The sequence below is a fragment of the Vipera berus genome (genome assembly GCF_964194415.1).
Source record: "Vipera berus genome assembly, chromosome: 6".
NCBI lineage: Eukaryota > Metazoa > Chordata > Lepidosauria > Squamata > Viperidae > Vipera > Vipera berus.
This window is the reverse complement of record NC_138208.1, coordinates 91925359-91946452: the sequence shown is the minus strand read 5'-3', so window position 1 is coordinate 91946452 and position 21094 is coordinate 91925359. Positions and strand designations below refer to the sequence as shown.

Sequence of the window (21094 nt, the reverse complement as noted above, 5' to 3'; positions counted from 1 at the left end):
TAAAAACTTGGAGCATTCACCACTTCTGGAGGCAGGTTGTTCCACTGGTTAATTGTTCTCATTGTTAGGAGTGTCTCCTTAGTTCTAGGTTGCTTCTCTCCTTGGTGAGTTTCCATCCGTTGCTTCTTGTCCTGCCTTCGGGCGCTTTGGAGAATAGGTGGACCCCCCCTCTTCTCTGGGGCAGCCCCTCAAATACTGGAATGCTGCTATCACGTCTCCCCTAGTCCTTCTTTTCTCCAGACTGGCCATTCCCAAATCCTTCTGCAATCCTTCTTCATCGGTTTTAGCTTCCAGTCCTCTAATCGTCTTTGTTGCTCTTCTCTGGGACTCTTTCCAGAGTCTCAACATCTTTTTTATATTGTGGCCATAAAACGAAGGTCAGCAGGATGGGCTCTCTTAATGCCCCCCCCCAATTTCAGAGACAGATCAATTTATGCAGAGAAATCAGGCTCCCTCCGGGCTAAAAATCTGCTATCCATCACGGAGCCAGCAGAAGTGACAAGGCTCAGAGTCCAGCTAGGATATTGGGCAGGACAGAGAAAACAGACAGACAGGCCCCCCCACCCCCCCGGAGGAAAGCTGCTTAGGGCTGAAAGTCCCCTGGAAGACTTCCGTGCAGGAGTTTAACCTGCCCTTTTCCACAGGAGCAGAGAATGCCCCACAAAAGCAGACAATTCTTTAAAAGGGTTTTTAAAGAGGGCCAGCTAAATAATCGATTGTATATCCACATCTCTGTTCATCAAGCGTTTAAAGCAATTAGAGGCCGGACAAAATGAAGGGAAGACGTCGCTTTCCCTCCAAGCTGGCAGCTGAGTAAGATGGCCTGGAGGTGAGGAATGAACCCAGCCTCTGCTGAACGTGATTTAATTAACCACGATTTGGGGAACAAGCCGTAGCGGACTGGTTCATGTTCGTGATAAACATGGTCCTCATACATTAAAGCATATTTGGGCTGAATTTAAGCCATCTATGGAGGCTGCCTCCCTCTCTGCAGCTGAGCCCATACGGGGGAGCTGAGGATGAGCAGAGACAGCCCCCCACACCCCTGGGGGTCTCTTGGCAGCGTGTGCCCCTTGGGCCTGCACTGGAGGGGGGGCGTCTCTTTTCCAGTGTTACTCCATCTCTCTGCTCTGCTCCTCTTTCTTCATAGAATCATAGAGTCCTAGGGCAGAAGGGACCTTGGAGGTCTTCTAACACTTCCCCCCCCCAGGCAAAAGTCCTTAGACCACCCTGGAAGATTCTCCTGCATCCCCCTCTTCATTCCATGCCTTTCCTATCTCCCCCCCTTCCCCCTTTCTTGTCTTGCTCAGCTGTCCTGCCTGGTGAGGTCTCCAAATCCTCTGCCCACAGACCAGGATTAAACAGTGAGACTTGAGCACTGATGATGTTCCCTAGTTGGGTCACGAAACGTCTGCAAGGAAACCACCCAGCTGAGAGACCCCCAAAGACCCCACTGTCCTCCTCCTTGCAAACCCCTCCCAGCATTGATGGTGTTCCCTAGTTGGGTCATGAAACGTCTGCAAGGAAACCACCCAGCTCGGAGAGCATCAGGGACCCTCAGTTCAGCCCTGAGCTACGAAGATTCTCCTTTATTGGTACTTGAGCAGCAGCATTTCACGACTCTGAAAGCTGAACCTGCACAAGCCAGAGGCAGGCAGGCAACTTCTCTCCCTTTCTCTGCGTCTCTCTCGCACTTATGCGGGTGAACTTCAGCCAGAACGCCACCGTCCCATTTCCCCAAACCCTCCGACAGGCGGATTCCCTGTCGACTGGCCTGACGCAACCCGTCCTTTTCCAAAGGAGCTTCTTAGCTCAACCCCTTCAGGTAAATGGTAGAAACACACTTCTAAGGGGGGGGGGGGAGGGGGAGGTCCTTAGCCACTCCATGGTTTCTGATTGGCTGGCTAAATTTCCATTGTTCTGTTGAGGGAGGGAGGGAAGGAGGAGAAAGGGCTGCCTATGAGCACCTGAGCAGGAGAGCCAGCTGATGCCGCCCCAAAGATCCTTTTGTAATGAAAACTGAAATCATTTATGGAAGGAAACCGCAGCTGGTTAATTTAACTTGTTTTCCTTGGAGTCATTTGTGTCCAATTCTTTCCTTCCCTCCTTTTCCCTGCATGTCATTTTAAACATTAGCCACAGCGTTTAGACTCACACCACGTGTCGCTCCACAGTGCTCTGATAATACTCTCTGAGCAGTTCACGGAGTCAGCATTAAATGCCCCCATCAATCCGGGTCCTCCTTTGACCCACCTCGGAAGGACGGAAGGCTGAGTCAACCTTGAGCCGGTCAGGATCGAACTCCTGGCTGCGGACAGAGTCGGCCTGCAATGCTGCACTTTAAGCACTGTGTCGCCAGGGCTCTATTTATTTTTCCTAATAAATTCCTTGTATAAAAAGGTTTGGCTTCTTGGGACTTCTAATTCTCGTCCCGTGGGGGCGGGGCGCTTCAAAGCTCTCTCTTCTGCTTCGTAGCTGGCACAACGTCTATTGACTCCTATACTTCTGGGCGGTGGTGGTGGTGGGGATTCACCCCCCCTCCTCTGTTGTTCTCCTGGGCTGGGCTGGAAATCCCTCATGTAGATAGCCCAGCTGGGCAGGCAGGGGAAGGAGGCCCAGGGCTGGGAAACGGCCAGCCAGGCTGGAAAGAGGCGTCAAGCGAGGGGCTAGCTTGGAGTCCTTGCGCAGCTGCAAGCAGCATAAGCTGGATCTCCCGCAAGCTCCATGAAGCCGAATCTGGTCCTTCCCAGGGGTAGGCAAGCAGAGTCCGGGCAGATCCTGGTAACAGAGGCAGCCAGAAAGAAGCAAGAATGCTCGCTGAGTTGCTGCCTTTGGACAACAATCTCGACAATAGCTGAATACATAAAGAGACAGATAAGTGATAGATGGATAGAGAGACAGAATGATAGATGACAGATGGATAATAGCGAGATCGATGATAGATGATAAATAATATATAAATGATAAATGATAGATAGACAGATAGATGGATGATAGATGACAAATAATAGATAAGTGATAGATGGATAGTTAGATATAGGCAGATAGATGATTGATAGATAGTAGATAGATGATAAATAATATATATGTAATAGATAGATAAATGATAGAGATAAATAGATGATAGAAAGAAAGAAAGAAAGAAAGAAAGAAAGAAAGAAAGAAAGAAAGAAAGAAAAGAAAGATATAGCTAGCTAGCTAGCTAGATTTTTCAACCATCTCACAACAATGGCTGGGGACAGGAGGGCTAACAGTGGCTTAACAACACAAACACAACCAGACACCCAAAGGCAACTCAGGAGCGCATAAATCGTCCATAGATGACAACTCAGCCTCACATTCCAATTCAGCCGGTGGGGCCAGGAGGCAACACCCCCTCTCCCGCTCTCACACCCCAGGGCCCCTTGACTGCACAACCACAACGGACACCTCGACTGGCAAGGGAAGAGCCGCAGCCTCCTCGATCAGAGCCTTAATTTCCCAAAGAAGAAATCTGCTGAACCGGCCGAATCACACAACACATAAAACCCAGATTAAAAAAAGAGACCCCGAACACCTGCCCAGATCTCCACTATGTGCACCTGCACATCACACTCTTCCCCTTTGAGGGAACAACTCAAAGCAAGGAACAAAAACGAAAGGTAGATGCATCCCCCAATGAAATTAAACACAGGTGTTAAGAGAAGCTATTTTTTCCTAAATTTCTTTTTTCTATTTTGATTTCATATCATGCTTTTTGCTATTTATTCCTCGCCCTTGCAAAGCTCAATCTCCCTGGTCATTTACAGATGGCCCCATCAGTACTGATATCCATGGCTGCCGAGTGGTTTGGATCACTCAAGCCTTCACATCCAGATTTAGCATTTATTTCAGAGGTCTCCAAAGATGCCACTTTAAGACTTGTGGACTTCAACTCCCAGAATTCCTCAACTAGCCACGCCCTCCAGGCTGGCTTCCTTCTAAACCCAAAGCTGCTGCTTTGCTCGGACAACTATGAATCTTCTTAAGGACATTTCGAACCACCAGCTTGACTTTAGGAGCTCCTGCTTAAAAACACTTTGCCCTTCCAAACCTTCTCCTGAAGGCATGAAACCATTGCTGATTCTCTTTCTCTCTCTCTCTCTCTCACACACACACACACACACACAAATATTCAATAGGGTCTGCAAGGCTACCGGTCATTTGGGGCAGGAGCCCACCAAATCCCCAGGCAGAGGCTGACCTCACCTGTGCGAAGTGAAGTTGTCGTAGGAGCCCACGGTGTAATGTCGGAAAAGCCTCTTGGTCCGGTCTTCTCTCGTTTCTGTGGGGAAAGAGCAGCCTTCTTCAGAAACCCAGCAACAGGAGAGGGCACCGTGCCACCCCACCCCGTGCCCAGGAGCCCTATGGAGCTTCGAGCCCGGTTCCCCTTCGCTCGGATGCAGAGGAAGACACACGAAGAGCACCACTCTTGACCCACGGCTCCTCCCAGAGGGGGCCAACTGGCATGGAAACGAGGCGGGGGGAGGCTCCACTGGATATCCCCGATGCCCGTTCCACCGGGCACGCATCAGGACCACCCAATCTCCATTTCATCTCTGCCAGGGGGCCAGTGTGCCGACAACACCCCTGGAGCCGACTGACCCACAAAGCCGCCCCCGCTTGCATGTGGGGCTGCTCAAGAGTGACGCAGGGGCTGCACTGCAGACCCAGCGGGCCGTTCTGGTTCCAGGCTGGGAAACGGGGACAGGCGCTGTTTCTCTGGGGTGAACTTGGGACAGGCTGCAGTGGGGCTCCCCAGAGGCCCGGAGGGATCTGAGGGCGACCCTCCCCCACCAATGCTCTCTGCAGGCTTTCTTTGGTCCCCGAGCAGGCCCTCCGCTCTGACTTCCCATTTCACGGCCACCCTGCCTCTAATGGAGATCCGGGAATAGACGGGGGTGGGGACTTCCGATCCTCTTATGTCCACCAGGCTGGGGGACTGGACTCTCAAGCGTCTCCAGGAGAGAAGAGTGAAGCTGTGATGCTTCCAGCCTGTGGGACTCTTTCCCCACGTCTGCTGGTCTTCCAGCCCTTGAACAGAGACCCAGGTCAACGTCTTCCTTCTTTTGCAAGGAAATCTGCTCCGGTTCTCCCTCCCTCCCTCCCCGTGCCTCTCCTTCCCCTGAGCCAGTCCAGGCAGGTGAATGCAGCAGGCAACACGAGAAGCCCCTCTTCTTCTCAAGGGGGGTGCCCGCCCTCTCTCCTCACACCCCCAAAAGGAGCCCCCAACCTCCTGCTGGAAGCAGCTGGAACTGTGGGCCCTGCAGCAAGATGTCTGCAGACTCTTGGGATACAAGATGGGCGGTAGACGGACAGACAGATTGTAAGTAGATAATAGAGATAGATTATATAGATTATAAATAGATGATAATAGATGATAGATATAGATGATACAGGGACGCGGTGGCTCAGTGGGTTAGGACGCTGAGCTTGTCGATCAGAAGGTCGGCAGTTTGGCGGGTCGAATCCCGAGTGCCGCGTAACAGAGTGAGTGCCTGTTACTCGTCCCAGCTTCTGCCAACCTAGCAGTTCGAAAGCACGTAAAAATGCAAGTAGAAAAATAGGGACCGCTATGGTGGGAAGCTAACAGCGTTCCGTGCGCCTTTGGTGTCTAGTCATGCCGGCCACGTGACCACGGAGACGTCCTCGGACAAGCGCTGGCTCTTCGGCTTTGAAACAGAGATGAGCACCGGCCACTAGAGTCGGAAACGACTAGCACGCATGTGCGGGGGAACCTTTACCTTTTATAGATGATACAGATAGAAAGATGATGGATGATAGATAAAATATAGATTGAAAGATAAGCTAATGATAAGAGATAGATAATAGGTATCTAGAGAGATGTAGAGAGGAGAGAGAGAGAGAGAGAGATGGAGGGGAGGGGGGAGAGATGTCTATGGGGACCCGGTCCTGAGGGCCAGATGTGGCTGCTGCAATTGCTCACCAGACCCAACTCTTCCCCAGAAGCAATCAGCCGAATGTGGGGCTGCAGTGCCTGCTCATGGCCAGCAGAGGGGGCACTTCCCCCACGCCAAAGCAGCAGCTGCACCCAGGCGCACCCAGTGCAGGACCACAGCAGCAGAGGCAGCTGGGCAGCTGTGGGGCTGCAGGACTCTGGGAGGCAACCCCCCCTCCTGCCTTGAAGCACTGAGTCTCTCTCTCTCTCTCTCTCTCTCTCACACACACACACACACACACCAGCAACCTTCCCCACAGGGACCGGCTATCCGCAGCCTTTGCACGGCCACCTCCCGCTGCACAGAATGGGCATGCCAGCCAGCCGGCGGGTCACCCCAGTGGGTCAAGGGAGGCCTTGGCGAGGAAGCTTCCGGCTGTGCGATGACTCCCCTCTTCTCCAGGCACCCTGATAAAAATGGACCAACTGTGCGGAGATCAGGCATGCCTATGGATTCCTCAGCCCCATCCTTGGACAACGACTCAGTGGCCCTAGGTCTCACTTAGTGTCTCCTGCAGGGAGGCCCTCCGGTCTTGAAACTCCACAGCATTGCGCCAATTGTTTGTGTGTGTGTTTGTGTGGGGGAAGTCTGACCCACAAGTTTTCTGAGAAGGGGAAGGGTTTCCTGCTTCCTTGCACCAGAACAGGGGTCCCCAATCTTCTCAACTTGAAGACTTGTGGACTTCAACTCTCAGAATTCCTCAGCCAGCTTTGCTGGCTGAGGAATTCTGGGAGTTGAAGTCCACAAGTCTTCAAGTTGCCAAGGTTGAGGACCCCTGGACTAGGAGATCTCCAAGGTGCCTTCCAACTCTGTGGGTAACCGCAAGAAGGCAGGCCTCGGCAAGCCCAGCGCAACCCACCAGGCCGGGGGTGGCCGCCTGCCAGGCCACAACAGATCCGCTGGCTGGCTCCACGCCGAAACCACTGGCAGGACGGAGGTCAAAGGTCCTGCAGAACCGTCTGTGTGAAGGAGGCCCCCTCCTTGGTCCCTGGTCCTATCTGGGGGAACGGGGGGGGGCAGCCTGAGGTGGCTGCTCCCGTTTCCCAGCATAGATGTTGCAAGGCATCGTGGTGGTGGCTGATGGCCGGGATGACGAAATACTAGCTGGGTTCACACAACACCCAAGCAGGCGGAGAAGAGACCAGCATTCTCCTCCCTGTACAGTCCTTGATGGTCTCTGAGCTTGGCTGTTTGTTGGCAGATGCTTCATTGTCTGACGAGCTAACATCAGCCGAGCCAGCGAGGGAGGGCCTTGCTCCCTCTCGCTTAGGCAGATAATGAAATGTCTGCAAGCCAGCAGCCAAGCTGAGAGAGCACCGAGGGCTCCGTTGTTCAACCCCCCAGCTGCAGACGTGCTTCTCTGTTGTGCTCGTCTTACAAAATGCTCTTTCCCCCTGGATTCACCTGGAGAGCACAGATCTGTAAGCCGCAAGGAGCCTTTCAGGCTGAAAGGATGGATTGATGGACGGACGATCTTCAAACACACACACAGAGGAATCAAAGAAGGAGCACGAATAGGCTGACTCAAAGGAAAACCGGGACCGTGTCCACAGGCTTTAGGCAATGGGCCCAGTGCTTAGAGGACGCCCGCCTGTAGGGCTGCGGGCATCCCCATGCCACCCTTGGGGGAAGAATCTCAGCCAGATGCCGGCAAAGTAGAGGGAGGGGGATAAATTTGGGAGAGGTAGGGTGGGCCAAGCCAAAAGGATGGTCTAGTGCAGGGGTGGGCAACCTTGGCTCTTTTATGACTCGTGGACTTCAACACCCAGAATTCCTGAACCAGCCACGCTGACTTGGGAATTCTGGGAGTTGAAGTCCACGAGTCATAAAAGGGCCAAGGTTGCCCACCCCTGCGCCTAGTGGTTAAGGCACCGGGCTAGAAAGCAGGAGACAGTGAATTGTAGTCTTGCCTTTGGCGTCAAAGCCAGCTGGGTGACTTTGGGCCAGTCACTCTTTCTCAGCCCAGCCCACCACACAGGGTTGTTGTTGTGGTGAGGAAAATAGGAGGAGGAAAGAGTATTAGATACGTTCACTGCTTTAAACTGTTTATAAAAAATAATAATAAATGCAGGATACCACTTAATAAATTAAAATTACCTTTACCGCTACTGAATGCAACACGGTTATGTCGCCTGTTACCAGCCACAGCTGGCGGGCCAGTGCTCAAACTTCAAAACCGTAGTGGATATGAACAGTGCATAAAGTAGCATTCCTGTATTTTGAGTTGATGAAGTGCCTTCAGGTCATTGTTGACTCTGAGTGACCCCTAGGCAGGTTTTCTCCGTAAACACTCATCCTCACTGTAGCTGAGTCCAGCCAGCCCGATGCTGGTCTTCCGCTTCTCTTTCCTTCGGCCTTTCCCAGCATCAGAGCTTTTTCCAGAGAGCTGACAGGTCTTTGCTGGATGTGTTCGGACATCCTAGCCTGGTCATTGGCGCCTCGAGTGAGAACTCTGGGTTGCTTCGTTCTGCGTCAGTTCCTTGATTTTCTTGGCTGTCTGCGGTCTACTCAGGAGACGTCTCCAACACAAAGTCCAGAAGAATCAACCTTCGTCCTCTCCTGCTTCTTCAGAATCCCATTCCTTGCTTCCGTAGTCCTGCTCTTTGTAGCGGTAGACGCATCCCGGCGCCTGGAGATCTTTCCCGAGGCCTCCTGGTCTGCGCTGCCAGGCGCTGGCTGCAGCTTCTTTCCTGACTGCTTGTTCCTCGGCTGCTGACGCTTGATCCTGAAAGGCCAAGGCCGTCCACCGCTTTGATGTCTTCATCGCCTTCAATCTAAGGCGTGTTGTTCTCTCTGTTGTCAGTAGTTTAGTCTTCCTTCCGAGCATATTTAATTTGAATTAAATTTGTGAAATACAATTACTGCGCACATATGTAATAATTACCTTTCTGTCATCCTGAAGAATACCATTTGCTGAGAACTTTGATGGGCAGTCTGAGGACAGCTGCAGTCTTGGGAAGCGGCTGAGAGAGATTCCTGCCCTCTGGACGGCTAGTCCTCAAGCCCAAGCAGGTCGCAAGGGTGGCGCCCAGCCCAGGAGGGCTCAGATGGTGGAAATCCCTGGTGGTCTCTTCTCCCAGGCCATCCAGTGGAAGAACATGGCCAAGCCATGGTCTCTGCTGTCCAAGGCTGTCCCAGCCATGTCGACACTGTCCTGATTCCCAATCAATCAACCAACCAACCAATCAGAACAGAGCTGGAAGGGACCCTGGAGGTCTTCTAGTCCAGCCCCCTACTCAAGCAGGAGAACCTATGCCATCTCAGACAAGTGACTGTCCAGCCTCTTCTTAAAAACCTCCAGTGATGGAGCGCCCACGATTTAATTGTCCTCACTGTCAGGAAACCTTAATTCCAGGTTGCTTCTCTCTTTGCTCAGTTTCCAACCGTTGTTTCTCGCCCTTCCCTCTGGTGCTTTGGAGAATAATGTGACATTCCCCCTCCCCGCCTTGTGGAAGCCCCTCAAATATTGGAACTCTGCTATCATGTTTCTCCTATTTCTTCTTTTCTTCAGACTAGCCCAGGGGTAGGCAACCTCTGCTCTTTTATGACTCATGGACTTCAACTCCCAGTCATGAGTCATAAAAGAGCCGAGGTTGCCTAGCTAGCCAAACCCAAGTCCCGCAGCTGTTCTTGGTATGTTTTAATCTCGAGGCCTTGGATCACCTTAGTTGCTCTTCTTTGTACTTTTTCCAAACTCTCAACATCTTTTTTGTGATATGGTGACCAAAACTGGATGCAGGATTCCAGGTGTGGCCTTACTAGGGCTTTATAAAGCGGTACTAATACTTTGCGTGATCTTGATTCTGTGCCTCTGTTTATACAACCAAGGACTGTATTAGCTTTTCTGGCCACTGCCAGACATTGCTGGCTTACGGCCAAGTGATCGTCCACTAGGACTCCAAGATCCCTCTCACAGTTACTGTGTTTGGGCCAGGTCTCGCCCAACCTGTACTTGTTACTTTGGTTTTTTCCCTACTTAGGTGCAAAAACTTGCTTTTCTCCACATTAAGTATCATTTTGTTGAATATCCCAAAGGTGCTTTTTCAGGAGACAACTGGACTTTGTTCTTTTCTTTGAAGATGTTTCACTTCTCGTTCAAGAAGCTTCTTCTGCTCAGACTGGATGATCATTTGCATCCTTTTAGAGAATCGTTGAGGCCACTTGGAGGTTCGTCTGCTTCCTCAGGGTCATCTGAGTAGTGCAAACGGGTGTGGAGCCTTCTCGGAGCTGCTGAAAAGACAGTGTTGGGGAGCCGTGCTTTCTGCAGGACGTTTTTCTGCCCTTTGTCCCTTCACGGTCGAAGACAGGAACAGACTGTTAGGAGTGAGTCTGTGTTGTCTGCATCTCAAACTGAAGCACAAATGGTTCCTGGAGTCTGCATTTTCTTCTGGGAAGTCAAGCTCAGAGAGCACCAAGGACCCCACAATCCTCCTCCTCCTCCCACCCCCCCCCCCTCAATTCTAGCACTGATGAGGTAACCTAGTTTGGGTAATGAAACGCCTGCAAGAAAACAAGCCAGGGACCCCTCCATTCTCGGCCTCAGCATTTCTGAACCCTACCAACCTTTGCTTAACTCTCTGGTGCTCCCGGTTCTGCCTCAACCCCCGGTGTCTCGGTGAGCTCCTGGCTCAGCGCATCACAGCAGGCAGCTCCACGAGAGGGTCCAGCCGGCCCCCAACCCAGCAGGGTCTCTGAGCTCCCCCGGCCCCTTCCCTTCCAAGCAAAGGGAGCCTCAGGCCAAGGCAGCTGTCCTGGCCAAGCCCCGCTGGGCCTCCAAATGCCGACAGCATTTTACAGTCGGTTTGTGGCAGGGCTTTTTATGCTGGATTTATTGCCATTTTTACTGTTGCATATTGTGCTGTATTCTGCACAGTTTTTAATTATCTTTCTAATGTTTGTAATTGATTTGTAGAGTATCCATGGAATGGCAGTTAAGGGCGATCTAGAAGAACAGCAAGCAAACCAGCTCTGCATCCACAGATTAACCGGTAATTAAGTCGGTGGGAAGGAAATCTCAAAGGAGGCAGAGTTGGGGGGGGGGCTGGGACTTTGCCAGGCAAACTGGAACCCCCACCCCTACCCCCCAGCACAGAGGCATGTGGTTTTTGGTTCCCACAGTTAAGAAGCCACAGAAGAGGACCTCAGCTGCCTCCTCACCCAGATGTCCTGTGCTCACACACACGCACACAAACACACACACACACAGAGTTAATTTAGTGTGTTTATTAATATTCCCCCGCACCTCCCTTCACCAAAAGCCCAGGACTGTCCCAATTAAGTCCAGCCACCAGCAGAGCAAGGCTAGTCCACAAGGCACTCGAAAGATTCCCAAATGAGATAACCCCACCAGGCCAAATTAAATCTACAACACAAGAGGTTTCACGAGGCAAGAAAAGTCCAGAGTTCACAAAGCACGATCCAAGTCAAGCCACGGTGTCAATCCAAAGCACGGCAAGAATCACAACCACCAGAAAACACACAGCTAAGAAATGAACACGTTGTTCCCAGCATCGCTTTCTCTGTCTGCTGTGCCACATAGCCAGCTTCTGATGCAGCCCATCAAGAAGGGCGAGGCTGCCTCCTCGCAAGTCATCTGGCTGACCTCCTCTGCTCCTGCCTTTTCTCTGCCCTACGTGTTCTCGGATCAGGTGCAGCAGGCAGCTCCTCTTCCTCATCCCTGACCGGCTGCAGCTGCCTGCTTTCCCCACCTGGAGCCTCAGGGCTGTCCTGATGCAGCTGCACTTCAGCCGAATCCCTCTCGGATGGCTGCTTGGAGCCACTGAGCAACTCCCCTCCAGACATGCCCAGAACTGGTTCATCTTCCTCCAAGCTGACATCTGGGGGGGCGGGGTAATCAGGGGAAGTCATCACACATCCAAATTCATTCCCCAACACACAAATACTGGCAATCCTTGTGGGAGCTCCCAAAGGATCCAGCCAACTACCATGGGGGAGAGCTTTCTAAGGATCTCTTATGGAGACCACAGAATGAATGTGCTCCACAGCAGGTTCATGGAGCAGGGGGAGAAGCCCTCTGACCAGAAGTTCTTTTGATGGGACCTTCCATCCCCACAAGCTGGACCAAGAGAAAACTCTACCCAGGCATGGGAAGATCCCTGTAGCTCAACTGTTCCACCAGGTCCTGCCTTCCTCTCTTGCTGCCCCTTCCTTCCCAGATGCTTCGCTCCAAGCACCAGCCCCTTGTTTGAAAACCCTTCAGAGAACAGGACATTATTTTGTGATGGGACCAGGATTGATGGCCTGTCCACAGCCAGGAGGCTCATTCTTCTCCGGGCTTCTAAATATAGCTGCTGTGAGATGGCACTTAATGGAGCTGTCAGGCAAGAAGCAGGCATCCGGGCTGATGGATGTGAGAACGGAGGAGGAGGAGGAGGAGGAGGAGAAGGCCGAAGAGTCTCTCTGGAGAGAAAGGGATGGGGGGGGGCTCCAAGATGCAGAGTGAGCAAAGGGGAGGAAGGTGCTGATCCAGCAAACTAACTGGAATGGTACCAGCTCCAACCAAGATTAATTCAAAGCACAGATTTAAAGAATGAGGATAGTCAACCAAAGGAAAAAGGGGCCAACTTGAAGCATCCATTAACATCCAGCTTCCCATCTCAGTTCTCAGGAAGGCCGTGCCCCCCCCTCCCCCAGGAGGCTCGCCGTGGTTAAATGCCTCATTTTTCAAGCTCTGCCATTTTTTCATCGCAAATTGTGCAGGCAGCCTGCAAAGCGCTGAACTCACTCGGTCTTTCGACATCGTAAGCCTGAAAGGAACAGATTCCTCCTGGGCTAAGCATTCACACCTTCACCCAGACCACTTTTCAGCTTTTTTTTCTTCCGCTTGTCTCCGTCTTACTGTTCCCCCAAACCCCCCAGGCCTGCCCGGTTAGCTAACAACCCCCAGTCTCTACAGAGCAGCTAACTGCAGAATCCATCACGAAACAGACTTCTAGGATCAGCGCCAAGCCAGGCGCAGGATCAGGCTGGCCCAAAGCTCTCCGGGGCCGGTCTGCAGGCAGAGAACAGGAAGGACTGGTGGGGGGTGGGGAGGGGAGCACGTTCTGCTATTCAGCCCCGGTGACTTGGGGGGGGGCCTTTGGAAAGGGGGGTCCAAGTCCACTAAGGACTCAAAAGGCCACTCCGGCATCTTACAGTGTCCCTAAAAAACAGCCGGCCACTTCTGCAGATCTTTGAGAAATGGCCCTGCGTCCATCTGTCTGTCTGTCTGTGCCTGCCCATTTATCCATCCATCCATCCACCCACAATGTGGCTGATGTACCATTTTCATTAATAAACACAAAACTAACTAACTAAACCAAGATACTAACGCTTAAAAGGGACGCAACAAGGATTTGTCATTTGCTATGCCAGCCAAAACAGCCTCCTTGCTCCTCTTGATGCTAAGCCACCAAATAAATAAAACATTTCTGCCCACTTTTTTTTTCAGTTGTCAAGAATCCAATTTTGCAAGGGAACAGAAAAATCTGGGGTGCACTTAAATCAGATGCTGTTAAAAATACTTTATTTTTAAAAGCACCTGTTCGTTGCTAATCAAGCACAAATAAAGATGAGTTGTGAATAAGTGATTAAATAAGCAGGAGGCTGATCCTGGGGCCAAATGCAACAGTCACAAGGATTCAGCAGCCAGTCTGGGGACAGCTGTCCCCCCCAAAGGCTTGGGTGGAGAAGGGGGCCTCGGGGACAAGGCCCCCACACAATGGGGCAGGAAGAGGGCTGGTTTTGCCTGCAGGAGGCAAGTCACATTACAGCAGCCTTTCTCCTACCAAGGGCGGACAGCTGGGCAGATGTGCCTGCCTAGAGAGGGACCTTAACAGAATGACAGAGTTAGAAGGGACCTTGGAGGTCTTCTAGTCCAGCCCCCCACTCAAGCAGGAGACCCTATCCCATTCCAGACAAATGGCTCTCCATTTGTCCATAAGAAGAGATTGGACAGCCTTTTGTCTGAAATGGGGTAGGGTCTCCTGCTTGAGCGGGGGGGGGGGGGTTGGACTGGAAGAGCTCCTTGTGATTCCAACACCCCCTTGGCCGCTTTGCTTTCAGTCGGCTACCTCCCTCTGCAGGGCCCGGCCAGAAGGAAAAAGGGGGGGCTCTGACCATCATCGAAGCTCTCTGTCCTTTTTATGATGTGATGCTTAACACAACCAAGACCGCATGATAGTGGCAGCCATCTTGACTACTTGACTAAATCCTGGAGGCCTCGGATTTACGCAGGACCATCTACATCCGGTTTACCTGTACGCGACGCCCGTTTTAAAGTTCCCACTTCATTTTTAAAATCTCTCCCTCCTCCAATCCCCCTTTGAGGGGTGAACACGCAAGGTTGTCCATCCGTTGGGCTTCAATGAATTGGTCCTAACAATAAAACTGGAACGTGAGGGGCAGCCTTCCCACCTACACTCGGACCCCTGAAGGCAGGGGAGGTCCCATCCTGCTCCATCCAACATCCCAGAGTCTGCTGAGAAGAGGACCACGTAGTCCTCTCTGAAACGGGCCCCTTTGCTCTGCGAAGAACAACTGGACAGAGGGAGCGTCTGGTCTGCAAAAGAGGACCGATGATCCCGTGTTCCATAAGCCACGGATGCCCAGAGGCTCCACGCTCTGGGCAAAGGGAGGCCAGCCCCGTCAGAAACTCCCACACATGGAGGCTTCTCTCCAAAGGCACTTCTGATTGCCATGCAGAGCTGTGAGAACGCAGATAATCAAGGATGCTTTGGTGTAATTAGTCAATGACTGACAACCCCAGTTTGCCAGGAGGCCTCCTCCCTGCAGGCAGCACTCGCCGCCCTCACCCTGGGAGCAGAGCTGCGCTCCCTTCCTTCCCCTCCCGCATCTGCTGGGCCACCTGCTTCGGGGGTCCGTGCTCACCACAACAGGCTGACCACGGTCTCCTCTGTGGGAGCCCCTCAGGACCCAGGACCTTCTCCAGCCCCCCCCCCCAGGACTTAGCCCCGTCCTAAGAGTCAGACACGGCCGGGCAGGGGAAACGCTTAGCTTTTCTCTTGCTCTTATATCCCACACCCACTTCCGAAGGACCCCACCCCCACGGCTTTCAGCCGACATTCCCAACCCAGACCCGTCTTTGAAGGTGCAGCTATTTTGGCTTCTCCAATATTCCTCTTTGAACTATGGTGCTGGAGAAGACTCCTGCGAGTCCCTTGGACTGCGAGGTGATCAAACCGGTCAGTCCTAGAGGAGATCCACCCTGACTGCTCTTTAGAAGGCCAGATCCTGAAGGTGAAACTCAAATCCTTTGGCCACCTAATGAGAAGGAAGGACTCACTGGAGAAGAGCCTAATGCTGGGAAAGGTGGAGGGCAAGAGAAGAAGGGGATGACAGAGAATGAGGTGGCTGGATGGAGTCACTGAAGCAGTAGGCGTGAGCTTAAATGGACTCCAGAAGGTGGTAGAGGACAGGAAGGCCTGGAGGAACGTGGTCCATGGGGCCGCGATGGGTCGGACACGACTTCGCAGCTAACAACAACACAACAACAATATTCCTCTCCAAGGATCACACGTCACCTATTATTTTTCTAGCGGTATTTGCATATCTAAGTTTCTCTGGCAATTTCCCCAGCCTTAGTAAACCTGGCGAGGTAGAGATATCTGCTTGTCCTGAGGTTGGCTGCCTTTTTTTGTGTGGCTCTTTTTGCCGTTTATGTACGACCTGCAATTGTTCAATCTATTTTCTCCGTCCAATGCAACTGCTTCTATCTCTGTCAGGTTAATTTTCAAATCCATATTCCTCGTTGCCTCATCCGGCTATCGAACCGTCCACCCAGCGCTACTTCTCAGATAATGATGCCGCTTCACACAAAGGCCAAAGCCTGCGTCCCTCCATCTGCCCAGCCCAGATGCCCCGAAGGCCACTGCAAACCTTCCTGAAACATTTCCCACCCATACAGCAATCAAGAGACTGGCCACATCTTTCTCCCTGTTCAATATTCTGCTTGTTTTCTTGCACGCTTTACTGGTGTCGCTCATCGCATTCGGCAATCCGTGTTCAGACTGACACCAAATTCCCCATTAATTCAAATCTATTCACAGGATAATAGAATGGAGGGTCATGGAGGTCATCTGCGCAACCCCCATGCGGGGCAGGAACCAACAGCTGCTTTACCCACCCCAGGAGACCCCACCTCATCCTAAGACAGGGGTCTTCAAACCTGGCCTTTTATGACTTGCGGACTTCAACTCCCAGGCATGCGTGCCTGGCTGAGGAATTCTGGGAGTTGAAGTCCGCAAGTCATAAAAGGCCAAGTTTGAAGAACCCTCTCCTAAGACAACATACACATCGTTGTGTGGCTCTCAGTTAAGGACCTGTTTCTGATATCCGACCAAAATCTTATTTCTTATAATTGCAACCCTCCGTTCCACATCCTGAAACAACTGTGAGCATTGCTGCCCAACCCTTGATACAGCAGCTCTTCTCATACTTGAAGACCCTCATCGTGTCTTCCCACCATCTTCTCTTCCCTAATATCCTCAAATGTTCCTCCTACGTTTTTCTTTCCTGCAGCCTAATAATTGGATGCGTTCCACTTTACTAAAATCCACCCAAACTTGTGCTTTCCAGAACTGGATGAAATATTCTAGGTGGGGTCTGACCAACACCCAATAGAGAAGAGGATGACACCTTTTAACAGGTAGATAGAGCTGAAGTCCACAAGTCTTAAAGTTGTCAAGGTTGCAGACCCCTGGTATAGACCTACACCCTTACATATAAGTAACATGTAAATATTAACCACAATTTCTGCCACTCACAGCAGATTCCCTCCCCAGCCTCTCGGTGTTGTCTTTGATTTTCTGATCCACCTGAAGGACTTGGCCTTTGTCCAGGTTGAAATCCATCCTGTGGCTTTCTACCCAGAGTTCCCGCCTCTCAAGACACTCGTGAATCTTGATGCTGTCCTTCATGAGGTCTGCGGTCTCCAATACATGTGTGGCATCTGCAGACTTAACAATCCTGTTTCTTAATTCCTCACCAGGCGTTTCTAGATGCCCGTTGCACAGCACAGGGCCTACAAATGGAGACTCGCAGTGTGTCGCGAACACTTCCTGCCAACTTTTTCTGCCGAGCCTTTGGTCTTACGCTCCCTGCCTAGGCGCCTTCAGCCAGCCCTGCGTCTCTAGCGCGATCCTGCACACGTCTGTCTGTGCTTGACTCTCTGGGGGCTCTCGACGAGAAGCTCTGCTAAAGTCAAGTTAAGCTACCCTTCCGGTCATTATTATAAAGGTCACTATCACAAACATTGTAAGATCCACGGCAGTGTTGGTCAACCTGAGCAACTTGCAGTGGACTTCAACTCCCAGAATTCCCCAGCCAACCACAACACTCCTTGGGGGAGCATCACTGCTAACAAACATGTTGAACATGTTAAAAAGACTAAGACATACGAAGAACGGCTGCAGGAATCGGGCAGGGTCACTCTAGAGAAAAGAAGGACCAGGGGGGACATGATAGCAGCCTTCCAATATCTCAGGGGCTGCCACAAAGAAGAAGAAGGGGTGGGTGGGTGTCAAGCTATTCACCAAAGCACCAGAGGGCAGGACAAAAAACAAAGGTTGGAAACTGACCAAAGAGAGAAGCAACCTGGAATTAAGGAGAAACTTCCTGGCAGTGAGGACAATCGAGCAGTGGAACAGCTTGCCTCTTGAAGCTGTGGGTGCTCCATCACTGGAGGTTTTTAAGAGAAGACTGGACAGCCATTTGTCTCAAGTTATGTAGCGTCCCCTGCCTGAGCAAGAGGTTGGACTAGAAGACCTCCAAGGTCCCTTCCAGCTCTATTCTGATTGGCTGAAATGGAGCCCTGATTTGACCACACGGGGAAAGGGTGGCTGAAGACAGAACCGCAGGGTTGCGTCACTTGCGCTCGGCCAGTGCTAGCCAAACGCAGGCTCTACATTCCCACCTCTGCCGGAAGAAGGCAGCTTGGCGAGGGGAGCTGATGCAGCCCCCCAGCTTTGATGGTGGCAGGAGGCAATGGAGGAGGAGGAGCAGGAGGAGGAGGAGGGATCCTGCCCACACTCCCCCAGCCACCCTGAGAAGCAACAATCCAGCAGTGCAAAGCTGCAGGGGGGTTCCAGAATGTGCTGAAACATTTTGTGCCCAGAGAAGAGGGGGCTCCTGGAGGGAGGGAAGAGGGGCTGGGGGCTGAAATGAAAGCCAGGCAGTGTGCAAAAATGTGCTGTGTACAGACGGGAGCTTCAGCACCAATAAAGGAGAATATTTGTAGCTCAGGATTGAACAGTGGGGGGTCCTTGGTGCTCTCTGAGCATGGTTGTTTTCTTGAAGACGTTTCATAGCCCAAACTAGGGAACATCATCAGTGCTGGAAGGGGGGATGTTTCCAGAAAGGAGAAGGAAGAGGAGGAGCAGAGCAGGACGACCGTGGGGTCCTTGGTGCTCTCTAAGCTGGGTTGTTTTCTTGCAGACATTTCATGACCAAACTAGTAACATCATCAGAGCTAGTCGGCATCCTAACCAGATGCCTCCTTATACAGAACCAGAGCAGGAAAGCATTTGGTAGTGCAAGAGTAAATCGGGGCTCAAGATAGAGGCAGGAAGAGGGCTCAAGTGGGGAAGTGGCCTTGAGTCCTTGCGTAGCCACAAAAGGCATTAGCCTCAACACCCCTCCTCTCCCCCTCAGTTCCATGGAACCTTATCTGGTGGTTCCCAGGGGACAGCAAGCAGTCTGGGGAGATTCCCGTAATATAGGCGGAAGTCAATAAAGTTGCTGACTTGGATCTTTCACGAGTGGATCTGGTCACTTGTGCCAGACAGTTCCCAGGCTCCAGTTCCGCTTTGCACCCGGTTTAGCACGGCCAGCTAGGTTGGCTCAGGGTCATCTAGGGAAAGACCCAGGGACAGTCGCTAAGCATCACCCCCCTCTCAACGGAGTGATCTGAGGCAGCAAATCTTCTGGATGGACAAAGGAAGTCCATCTTCATGGAAGATGTTTTACCACCGGCAGACTGGATGAGTCAACTTTCTGATGAAGACTTCTGGTAGTCAAACACTGCACCAAAACTCCAGAATGGCCGGCGAGATACAGATGGATAAAACCAGCTCTGAGGGTGGAGGCTCATTCTCCAGTTTCCGAAAGTCTCGTTACCAGGCTAGGTAACATCTTCAGCGGCGTTCAGGGGATGTCTGTGTCAGCGTTCTTCGGCTTATAAGGGCTTCAGGTGTGGCCAGTAGGTCTTGGGATGAGGAAGTCACGCCAGATAAGAGTCACGTCAGGTGAGGGTCTTGTGATGGGTCAGAAGACCCTCACCTGATGTGAGCCTCATCTGAGGTGACCTCCCCATCACAAGACCTACTGATCACACGAAGGCCTTATAAGCAGAAGGACGCCAACACTGGCATCCCCTGAACGCCGCTGAAGATGTTACCTACCTTCTGAAACGTTCAGAAGCCAACCAGAAGCTCTGTGAACAAACTCCACCCTCACCCAACACCCGAGCTACAGATATCCACCACTGTTATCCCACCACCTTTCTCCCACATCACCTGCAGCAGCTTGGAAGGTAGTTTATCGTCCCAAGGTAAAAGGGAGTTGGGGGGAAGGGATGGGTCCACAGTGAAGGGATGGACTCTCACAAAGGTCTCCCAGCTTCAAGTCCTGTCCGACACGGTTGCTCCCTGGTGGGACTTCCCATGACGGGGAAAAACAAGATCTTGAGCTTCTGGAGAGAAATATGAATATACACCAGTAAAGGTGGCGCCTGGGTGGTTGGTGGAAAGGAAGACAGTCCAGCGGGTAGGCTGATGGGCCAGGAAGCGGGAAGGGTGTGGGAAGCCCATATTCCACAGATTGGTGATATCAGCCCTTGTCAGGAAAGAAGTACTCCTTGGTTACAAAGTGTAACAAGAGAATATCAATATCCTTATATTAATCAAGATGGGGCCACCTTGAGTTTGTTCCTCACCCGCTCCTGACTTTCTGAAGTAAGTAGATGTCTTCCTGATGACTGTGGCTTCACGTTCTTCGAGGTCATCTCCTGCTCTTTTAGGGCAGGCTGATAAAGTTTGCTCTGCCTCCTGAATATCGAGAAGTCCCACCACAAACAGTCAGGAGCCAGATTCTGCCTGCAATCCAGGTCCAAATGTCCACGGAGAGCAGTGCCACGGCCACCTCAATGGCCAATAAAGCCTCAGAGAAAGAATCTTTTTTCCGTCTCAGTCCAGCACAGGGGTAGGCAACCTCAGCTCTTTTAGGACTCGTGGACTTCAACTCCCAGAATTCCTAAGCCAGCATGGCTCAGCTAGGAAACCTCTCCCTTTTCCCTCAGCATGGCTGGCTCAGGAATTCTGGGAGTTGAAGTCCACGAGTCCTAAAAGAGCCAAGGTTGCCTACCCCTGGTTCAGCATCTCCGAACAAAACCCTCCTGCTCCACAAGATTTACAGTTGAGCTCAGGACATATAAAACAGCTTTGCAGTCCATGAAAACACCGTCTCACCGGTACCCACAGAGCTTCATGCTTTGTCTTGCTTCTAGCCTCCCCCACCCCAGAACCCGCTGTTATGGCCCCGGTGCCGTCTCATGGTCAACACAGAACCCTGTGTGTGGCGCTTCCCCTCAAGTACAGGACAATTTATGGTCTCTACATAGTGGCCGCCTTCGGAAGATGCTTCTGAGAGAAGGTCTAGGTCACCTCAGGAAGCCACGACTGAAAGCGCGCTTGTCCTAAGCACCCTACGGAAGTTCATGGAGGATCTGCTTCCTCTTTTCCTCTCACACGTGTCAGATGTAACACACACAGGACCCACAGAGCTGGGAGCCTGCTTCCTCTTTCTAGCTTGCAACCTTGCCAGGGTGACCAGCCTGGGCACTGGTATCTCTTAGCCTTCGGCGGGGAGCAGATGTTCCTCGATTCAGTAGGTCCCCTGGACCCAAAAAGGCACCCGACTTGGTTGTTCCTTTCAATGGACCAGAAATATCCCAGGGGCACCAATCTACCCTATAGGTGTGTCGCTAGGGGGAATTGGGGAAAGTTACGGGGGTGGGGGGGAGGAGAGAGATTTAAGAGGAAAGAGATGGAGAAGGACAGGGGTTGTCCATCAGGATGAGGAGCAATAAAATTTCCTCCGCT

At 51.9% G+C, this 21094-nt stretch overlaps 1 protein-coding gene across 1 annotated transcript in view; it reads right to left on the bottom strand.

The window, feature by feature from the left end:
• SHANK3 (SH3 and multiple ankyrin repeat domains 3) overlaps positions 1-21094 on the bottom strand; it is a gene marked incomplete at both ends in the record, with an annotated part of 518002 nt that overhangs the window by 58113 nt on the left and 438795 nt on the right. The window contains one exon of the mRNA XM_081330688.1: positions 4228-4303. Coding sequence (XP_081186814.1) covers positions 4228-4303 — 76 coding nt within the window. The remainder of the gene's footprint in view (positions 1-4227; positions 4304-21094) is intronic.